Source organism: Hippopotamus amphibius, chromosome 4 (assembly GCF_030028045.1).
Source record: "Hippopotamus amphibius kiboko isolate mHipAmp2 chromosome 4, mHipAmp2.hap2, whole genome shotgun sequence".
Taxonomy (NCBI): domain Eukaryota; kingdom Metazoa; phylum Chordata; class Mammalia; order Artiodactyla; family Hippopotamidae; genus Hippopotamus; species Hippopotamus amphibius.
Window position 1 is genome coordinate 65,732,014 of NC_080189.1, and position 10,350 is coordinate 65,742,363.

Sequence of the window (10,350 nt, forward strand, 5' to 3'; positions counted from 1 at the left end):
TCGTCCAAGTACTCTACAGGTTTCTCTCAAGTTATCTTTCAAATAACCTGGAGAGGTAGATATTAACATCATACCTACGGTATGTCTGAGGAACAAGAGACACAGAGATTAGAGATCACATTCACAAAAGATTACAAAATTAGGTCAAAAATCATGTTTTTCTGGCTCAAAAGTCTCTTCTTGACATCTCCGTTTATTTATTTATTACATACATATGCAAATATAGACAAATATATATTTATTTAACTCCTAAGAAATCAGTGTTTCTTTCATTTCAAGCTACGGGTTCAATTCTCTGCAACCACTCTCTCTCACTGTGAAGGGGAAATACCTGAACACAGTGGGTCACTCTGACATTTACAGCTGCACTCTCTGATTTTGGTAGAGAAAACGAAAAATAATCTTTAAAGAGCGGAAACTAAATAGGTACTCTATGTGTTCTGATGCCATTCTTTAGCAGGCACGTTATAGAACACACCTGCAAACATATCCATCTACAATACTCACAATGTCCTATCACTGCCGTCATAATCCAAGGGGTAACTTTTTATCCAGACTGTGTGGCACAACGAGAAAGCCCTGCATTGGCCATATACCACAAGTCAAATTATTCCAACCACATAATCCATGCCTGTGCCTGACAATTTGCTGCGGAAAAGTAATTTTCTATCAAGTTCTCTCAACAGAGCCACTTACTGTGCCGTATTTCTATCCCTGTGCACACAAACTATCCACTTCTGAGTCACTGTCCTACTACCCCCGTTCTGGGGGTGCTCAGCACTGTGTCCATAGGAAGGTCTGCGGGAGCAATCTGAAGAGAGGGCCTGCCTTGACAACCTGGCTCCCAGGTCTGTTTACCAGGGGTTCGGACAGTGGCCCTCCACTGCCTCCCAGAAGTTGAGAAGGATGTTGCACCTTGACCTCCTGCCAGCCCGTGGCTTCCTCCATGCAAGAACAAGGAAAAGTGGATATGTAGCTATGCACGTGGTTTATTAACCAGACCAGAGTCAGCCAGACACACAGCACATTCACAGTGTACTTGAAAATCTCCCAAGCTTGCAGGCCCAATTTAACCTTTAATATATCAGGCCATTTCTTCTCTTTCAAGGCATTGTTCATCACTTCCAAACTCTCTCCCAAGGTTTTTCCCTCAAGGTAGAACAAACCAGACCAAGTGTACGCCCATCTTCATTTACTCTTTACTTAATTCCCATGTGTGTTTTCTCTTTATATAAACAATTGTGTTTAGTGTGGGTCGCAGCATCAGAGCAACAAGAAGTGGAGTAAGTGCAGCACAGGCTGAATTGAGACTTTGAACTCTGCCCCAAAAGAGTTCTACTGGCTCTTGCTACTCGTATATGATGAAAAGAATGCAGGTCCCTTACCAGAGAAGGCACAGAGATGACAAATAAGAAGATGAAAAGATGATGTTCAAAATCACATGTCATTAGGGAACAGCAAATTAAAACAACAAAATGCAACCGCATGCCTGCTAAAACAGCTAAAATTCAAAACACGGACAACACCGTCAAGGATGTAGAGCTATAGGAATTTTCACTCACTCCTGGCAGGAATGCAAAATGGTACAGTTTGGAAGACAGTTTGGCAGTTCCTTACAAAACTAAACACGCTCTTACCATATGATCCAGCAATCACACTGCTTGGTATTTACCCAAAAGAGCTGAAAACATAGGTCCACACAAAAATCTGCAAGTGGATGTTTATAGCAGCTTTATTCACAACTGCCAAAACTTCAAACCAATCAAGATGTACTTCAATAGGTAAATGGATAAACTGTGCTACATTCATACAATGGAATATTATTCAGTGATAAAAATAAATGAGCTATCAAGTCATGAAAAGACATGGAGGAACTTAAACGCACATTACTGAGTAAGAATGAAGCCAATGTGAAAAGGCTACATATGGTATGATGGGTACCAACTGTATGACACTCTCGAAAAAGCACAAGTATGGAGACAATAAAAAAATTAGTTGTTACTAGAAACTGGGGGGAGAGAGGGAGAGATGTAGGGATGAACAGATGAAGCCCAGAGGATTTTTTAGGGCAGTGATACGTAATTATTAAAGTCCTTATATAGTACAAATGGTACTATACATAATTAATGGTCAATACATGTATCGGTGGATATACGTCACTATATATTTGTGACATATAAACTAATATACACTATGGACTTTAATAATTATGTATCAATATTGGCTTATCAGTGGTAATAAATGTACCACACTAAAGTAAGACATTAATAACAGGGAGAATTGGGGAGAGAAAGAGGGGGTATATGGGAACTCTGTACTTTTTGCTTAATTTTTCATAAACCAAAATTGCTCAAAAATAAAGCCTATTAAAAATAATTTTTAAAAGAATGCAGATGATTTGTCTGTTTTTTTTTCTCTCCTTGTTTTGTTGCTCTCTCTTATAACGTCTTACTTTCTTTCCAAGCTTTAGCAGTCATGCATAACTTCTCCTGAATTTACTGATGTCATTCTATGTGGACCATCTCTCTCCCTGATGGCTCCTGGAACAAGAGCCTCCCTAAACTTTATTATGTGCCATTTGAAAATTGTCTTTATAAAGGACTGTATTGTGATATTTCCGCACCTGCCTTAATTTCATTTCTTTTCTCATAGTATAATTTTGATACATTAATACGGAACCAGTAAAAATGATATCCCAAAGATTGTTTTCACATGGTAAATTATGCAACATACCAATTAGCTCACTAGTTCTTCTGGAAGATGAGGCAACACCCTTTTGGTTAGGTCCAATAACATATTGGAAGCAACAGATAGATTACTTTTGGTATCACTGTTTTAAGTATTACCATGCCCCCCCCCCTTTCCTTATTGGGTTGTTTTTCACTGTTATATCTCTTCTTCTAAATAGAAGTACTTTTCTTACTGCTTGGGTACCTGGGAATTAAATGCAAATTCCTTTATTTTTCATCATTTTAATGCATTCTAAAGTGTCAAGTGTAAAGTTCTGATGAAGAAAATTAGAAAAAATTTCTACGCTATGACTCACTGGCACCTCTAACTCACACGCTATGATGTTCTTGCGATAGGAAAGATATATTTTCCCAGATGCCACTTCCCCAGTGCTTCTGTCATTAAGGACCACTCTAATGTGCCTTCATATTAGGAAGTCCAGAGGCTTCCACTCTCGCCTTCCCAGAGAGATCCACTGTCCAGTGTTACCATTTGACCTTAAATCAGAGGTTGAGAGCCTTCATTTCCTCCTAAAAGGATCTAAAGCATATTACAGCTCCCCAATAACGTAATCAGAACGTCAGCCTCTTCCCACCACAAGTTCTCCACATAACAATAAAAGGTAGAAAAAGACCTGGGTATGTGCTGCTCTACAGCACTCTTAATCTCAGTCCTGACTGGGGTTTTCATCACTTTGCAAACCAGGTAGCTACCCGTAATTTGCATAAAGAGTGATCTGTGTTACCACAGTCCATTGAGCTGTTAAACCTTCACAAAACCATCTGAGCATTTGACTTTTTGGACCAAATAATCAATAAGCTCTTAATGAATTCTTAGCACTAACTGTGGTTATGTATGCTAAGAAAGAAGGGTAGGAAAACAAGACAAACTGTAGTTTATTTATTTATTTAAATAATCACCTAAGATGTTAAATCATAAACCACAAACAATTCTACTATGAAAATATTTGGAAGGCACTGGTGATAATGTTAACTGCAAGAATGTGAAATTTCATATTCCTGAGAAATCCCGAGACACTACACAAAGTGAAGTGTAAAAATATTCTATTTATATACTTCACCCTGAATTTGCTACTCAAAATATTTTGATGGTCTTTGGTCCATGTTGTCTACAAGTAAGTGCCAAACTAATGAGAAAAGGCAAGCCTACAATAAAATAACAGCTCTTTCTAGACTTGTTTTGTTTGTCCTGGTGTCCCTTAATTGGAGAAAACAGATAAATGTGTTGGATCAAATTCCTTCAAGATATGTCATTTTTAGGAGAGGAAAAGGTAAAGAATGGGAAGAGAACTAACTTTTTTTTTTAATGTTTATTATACTTAGGGTACTATGTTAGAAACTTTCTATTCACTACCTGTTAAAACTTCACAAATTCCCTCTCACTTCAGAACTTCTGTCACCATTCAAAGGTGAGAAAACAAAGTCAGAGAGTTTAAGTAACCTGACCAGCCAGGTAGAGACAAGATTTAAACAGTGGTTTGTCTGATCCCAAAGTCCACATTCTTTCTATTCCACAATGCGGCCTCCCTTATAATTAGTGGGAATATCCAGCACTGTAACAGTATCAGTTTGTAATTTCTAGTGCATTTACCAAAAAAAAAAAATGCTTTAGTGAAAGCTATTGCGCATTACTGGCCTTGTTCCAGGTCACAAAATTAAGTAACCATTCTATTATATAACAGAATAATAGCAATAATATAACCTACCATTTATTGAAGTCCTAATACGTTATCAAGCACTCCACTAATATATACATACATTATCATATTTAATCCTCTGAAAACACCCACAGAATACATAATACTTATCCATACTGGAGATGAAAGAAAAAGATTCAGGGAGATGAAATAATTTCACAGATACCATGGATAAAATATTTCGATCCATGCTGTTCCAGATTGATATTGATGCCCATACACTGATCATCCTTATCTCTGCTCCATCTCTATTCTTCATTTAATGAGCAAACTGTGTCACATTCCAGATTAAGACAAGTTGTAAGCACAAATGAAATGCAAAACACCTTTTTAAGGATAATGCCACCCTTATGTTACTACTACCTGGTACAACACCCCTCTCTCCTTTATGTAATGAATGGCAGGATTAGGATGGATATTTTTCCATATACATTGCAGAATATTTCACATTAGTACAAGTACGTGATAGAAAAAGAAAACACTTGTTTTTATCTTAAACTGAGGAAACAAAGGATTATTTTATGTGCAATTAACTATGTAAAGGACATAGGGACTGTCATCATTAGCACTGTCTTGTACTGGGCGAACCCAGGTCAAGTGTTTAAAGTGAGAAGTAATTTCCTCAAGGCAAAACTCAACTGTAAATACCCTCTCACCTCCTGATTCTGAAAAATGGCTAGTGTGTCTCTGTTTCTTGGATTTTAATGTAATTTCACTATTATAAAAATAAATGTAATTACTTAAGACCTTTTTGAAAATACATCTCTATGGCGTAAGTTGATAAAAGTTGGATGTGTTCACTATTTTCTGCCTGACTCATGATTCAATCACAAGAAGCAAGATGTGTTTTGTTCAATGCCCCATTTGGATTGCCAGGTGAATATAATTGGCCATAAATATTATTGAAACAATTCCATATTCAAAAAGATTAAAAAGTGAAAAACTAACACTTATCAGTAACTGTTCACCTTCCAATAGTATAAGTGCTTTAACTCTGCATGTATAAAATATGTTTTTCAGGTATTCAAACAAGGTTACCTTTCAAATGCCTGTGGCACAAGACTGTTGAAACATTAACTTTTATATTTTAATGTCTTATATTTTGGATTTTTCTCTGTTGAAAAACAACAGTGTAGTAGAGAGACTTAAATACTACTTGCTTATTCACTTTATCAGTGCTACAACTTCTCCACTATCTAGTTTATTATTCAACCAAGTTTCTAGCTCTACCACTCTACTTAAAATGTCTTTTTCCAAAACACTGTTAATTATCTTACCAATTCGTCCTCTTACTTGATTGTTTCTGAAATATTTCCTAACCCCTTTCCAGACTCTTGGAAATGTTTTATACTTTTTGCCCCCATGCTCTTCATAAGATATCTTTTTCGTGTAAAGCAATTACATTCCAATAAAAAAAAAAGATATCTTTTTCATTTAGCACTACTGGCATTTTCTGACCACACTTTCTCAGGCTCTTTCACTAGTTTCTCTCCCATAGTGATTCTTAAATCTCAATATTCTCTGTGAAGTATCCTGGCCCTTCTTTTCAATATTTTTGTTCTTTTAATGCCCTCCCACTACCACGCCTTGAAATATCATATATGTATTGAGTTCCAAGCCTATACCTTCAGCTTAACACTTTCTCCTAAACCACCCACCCGTTCACTAATTTCTCCATTAGCTGACTGAATTACTGCTACCTCAAGTTCAGTATATCTGAATTAAACTGATATTCTTCTTCCCCAACCACAAGATACCTGTTTTTCCTTCTTTCATATCCTCTGCCTCAATCAAATAAGTGTGTGCAGACATGATGCAGATGGCATTGGTTCCTCCTCTCCATGGCAGACACTGTGTCCCCTGCACTCTAAACCGGAGCTAACACTTCTGCCATGTGCCCCAACCCTCCTCTACTCACCCTTCACTATAAGTGGTTTGTTCCCCTTTGTCTCCCAGTCCCTCTCACTGACCTCCCAGCCTCTTAAGTTACCTTTCTCCCTTCTGGGTGAAGAATATGTCAATCCTCTGCTCTAAGCTTATAATGGCTTCACCTGCTTATAGGCTAGACTCTAACATCTTTACCATAGTTTGAAGGTTTTCTTACAATCCGGCCTGACTCATCTCATTAGCACTAAATCCACTCATTCCCACCAAATATTCTGGATTTGAGCTGCAGTACTTCTAAGACCTAGGAATATTGTCATGCCTTATATATTTTTTTTTCTATCAGCTATACAACTTCTCTGCTCTCATAGGGTTTTGTTCATGAATATTGTATGCCATGCTGTAATTGTTGTGTATTTTTCAACTGTAACTTTCTTGGAGGCAGGGACAACAATATCCTAGCCAGCCTCTACTACAGTGACTTCAAATAAGTCACCCAGTGAGTCCTCAACAACTCTTTGCTGTGAACTGACTTAATAAAACATTCATGTAATATACCTTATGCATTAAACTTTCATATAATAAATATGCATCATACACTTAATATATACTATATGTATATACACATGTTAATATACTATGTATATGTATAGATGCATACTTGTATGTTCATGATGTACGTGCATATGTATGCACACATACTTTACAGCCGAAAAGGCCTTTAAATATTATCTTTTCTAATCAATGAATATCACAAAATATGAAACCGAGAACTGAGTCATTAAATGACCTTGCTAATATTCTAAAGCTTGCTAGTAACAAACACAGTGTTACAGTTCCTCTCTCAGCTCCTCATCCAATGTACCTTTCACTACTTCACTCTCATTCAATGATCTCACCAATAATGTGATTCAAATAATCTGCTCTACCAAGACCAAGCTTGTCCCGCTAGAATCTCGTACTGTCTCACCTCATTTTCTCTTTCGAATCCCTGCCTGCCTCTTTATCTTCATCAAATGAGGAACACTTATAATGCTGTCATCCCTATATTTTCATTTACAGTGTATTCCTCTCCTTTCAATATTCCCTATTTCCTCTGATAACTTCTCTCAATTCCTTTATAGGTATGGTAAAGTCTCCTTTCTCTCTGAAAAAAAAATTAAGAGGTCATTATTTTGCTCTCCTGTTTAATTCACCATTTTTTTTTTCACCAAACCAAGGCTCATCATAAAAGAGATTACATTATTTTCCTCATCCTACTATCTTATATCTGCACGTGCACATAACTTTGAAGTTTACACATTAGTTTCTCATCACTCACTCATTTGATCTTCATAATAGTGTGAATAGTCAGGAGAAGGTCACATTTACAGGCAGCTGAGTAAACTGGGGGTCAAAAGTTAAGTGACCCGCCAATGTTTCTACAGCTAGCAAGAGCTGGAACTGGCACTGGAACCAAGGTCTCCATATCCTTGCTCCTGAGAGCTTTCCATTATTTTAAACTGTTTATTGGCTTATGTTTCCACCATGACATTTATATTGACACACACTGGCACCTCAGATGCTGCACAGTGAATGTTGCCTAGACTCTTCCTTGATCTGAATTACTGCTTGGCTCTTGTTACTTCAATAGTACAAATTTCAACAGGGCAAGTACTATTTTGTCCAACACTTACTTACTTGAGAAGCTCTTACTGAGCATCCAAATAACACCATTTAACAGTAAATTACAGTTTGACTAGTGTTTGTTTTTATGACTGAGCTTCTGAAAATTAAAACCATGGCTTCAGCTAAATTACAGAAGATTTTCAACTTTTTTTTTAAATTGAAAAAATCAATTTGATTTCATCTGCATCCACTCATCAACTGATCTTTAAACTGCAAGTGGTAACAAGTCTGGCTAACACTAACACCCAAATAGCTTTTCTAAACGTGTGTGTATGTGTGTGATTTCATGCAACATTCTGAGGTAAATTATGTACTCTGGCTTTAAATAAGTTTCTATTCGATCTCCTCACTAAGTTGTTAGATTCAACTTCTTTAAAAATTCAGGGTATCAGTAATGGTAGAGTAGACTGATCTGTCTCTGCATCAGGGGCCACAGACAGCTGAAGCCAGGAAAGAGACCTACTCTCTGTAACTTGTTTGTGATCCCATGGAATATATACCTTTCCTTCTGTCTACTGCATCCTTCTCTTAATGTTTAGGCATTGCCAAGAAACTCTTAATTCATTCTTTAGCACTAAGCAGTAAGAATAATGTTTCCCACTTTCTTCCTGTAAACATGAAGTTTCAGGTCTGCTGAAGGACTCTCAATGTCCTTTAGCTGAGGAAGGAGCCTCAGGAGAGGGAGTGGTAATTCCTCATTTGGTATTGTTTTCCTGCCTGTCACTGCCCCAGGAGGACCTCTATTCAGCACTTTGCTGGGAGATTCTGAGGGACAATTAGTTGCTGCTTTTGTTGGTTGGTTGAAAACAAAGCAAAAACTTTTACAAGGCAGGAAAAAGTTTAAACCTAAACATCTTAACAATTGCACACTTTAAAAATCCTGCAATTCACTAAGAATAGAACTTTTCAAGGTTTCAGCCAGCTTACTGCAGCCCCAATTGCCTTTAACTGTTAGAACTGCCCTCACTTGGCTTGTTTCCAAGTGTCCCACATAAGCTATACTTAACAAATTTAACTCTATAACCATATATATCATGGCATAGACTGAACTGTTTGCCTAAACACAGGATAAGACTGGAGTTAAAATGTTTGCTTGCTCTTTGCTAGAAATATATTTACGAAAGTCCTAGTAGAATAAGAACGTAGAGGTTAAAAATATTGCACTTAATTATGGAAGTGCAGCGTTGGTTGCCCTCATTAACTACAGAGCTGTGAGAGAAACAGCATTCCAGTGACTCACTAATGTCTTTTAGTTGTTAGCTTTTTCCTTTCCTCATAGCGTTGAACATGACCTAATTTGCTTCCTAGGATTCATACTTTTTACCTTAGGATCCCAGTACACCCGGGTCATCAAGAAGCACAGGGGTCCCTCCTGGAGCCCAGCAGTTTCATAATGTGGACCCAGATGTGAAGATGGGAAGCAGGGGGAACTCCGTCCCACTTACCGGTCTTCCACAGATAGAGGGTGGGTGCCTCCGCCTCGCCCGGCGCCGCAGCCGCGTAGGCGCCGGGCCACAGCAGCAGCAGCAGCAGCGGCGGCGGCAGCAGCGGCAGGACAGCCGGGCGCGGGCCCGCAGCGCCGGGGCTCCGGTACGCCGAGCGCCTCGCCTGCAGCCCCATGCCGCCCGCAGCCGCTCCAGGATCCAGATCCGGGACGCGGTTGGCAGGGAAATTTCCTTCGCCCTCGGAATGTCTTCCCAAGTACAGAACGCAAAGCTCGTCCCGCTATTGTTCGTGTCAGATGAAAAGGAGGGAACGCGCGTTTAACACCAGGGAACAATAGCGTCTGCGGCGGCCGCGGCTGCCACCGCCACCGCCACCGCCGCTGGCGGGGATGCTGCTGCCGCTGCCATGCCGCGCAGTGTGGCGGGTCCTAGCGGCGAGGGAGGCAGCCGTCCGCAGGGGGCCCCAGCTGACTGAGCAGGTCCCGAGGTCCGGGAGGCAGCGCAGCCCCCACCGCTGCCAGCTGGAGAGAGGGGAGGGGGCCGTGAGCCGACAGGAGTACCGAGGAGGCTGGAGACGCGGGAGGCGAGAGCGCCAGGACGAGAAAGGAGGCGAGCCAACCGGAGAGGGGGCACCCAGATGCAACACACCCGCCCAAAGAACTCCAGTGCACATGGTGCGATGAAATATGTTTGGAAGCATACGCCAATAAAAAGAATCATCACCCGACAGGCTTCGGCATGACAAATAACAGGCACTGAAATTCATTGTCACCCGAGGAGGCAAATGCTAGATCGAGTGGCATGTTCTTCTTAGTATATATTTATGTACACAGAGCATTGGTGTTTATAATTTATTTTTAAGCCTTGGCTTCCGAATTACTTCATGTGGGGAGCAGTATTTAAGAT

General features: G+C 39.5%; 1 protein-coding gene across 1 annotated transcript in view; it reads right to left on the bottom strand.

The window, feature by feature from the left end:
• The window catches only part of THSD7A (thrombospondin type 1 domain containing 7A), a 423,961-nt gene extending 414,206 nt beyond the window's left edge, over positions 1-9,755 (bottom strand). The window contains exon 1 of the mRNA XM_057732183.1: positions 9,445-9,755. Coding sequence (XP_057588166.1) covers positions 9,445-9,619 — 175 coding nt within the window. The 5' untranslated portion in view covers positions 9,620-9,755. The remainder of the gene's footprint in view (positions 1-9,444) is intronic.
• Positions 9,756-10,350: the final 595 nt, after the last annotated feature.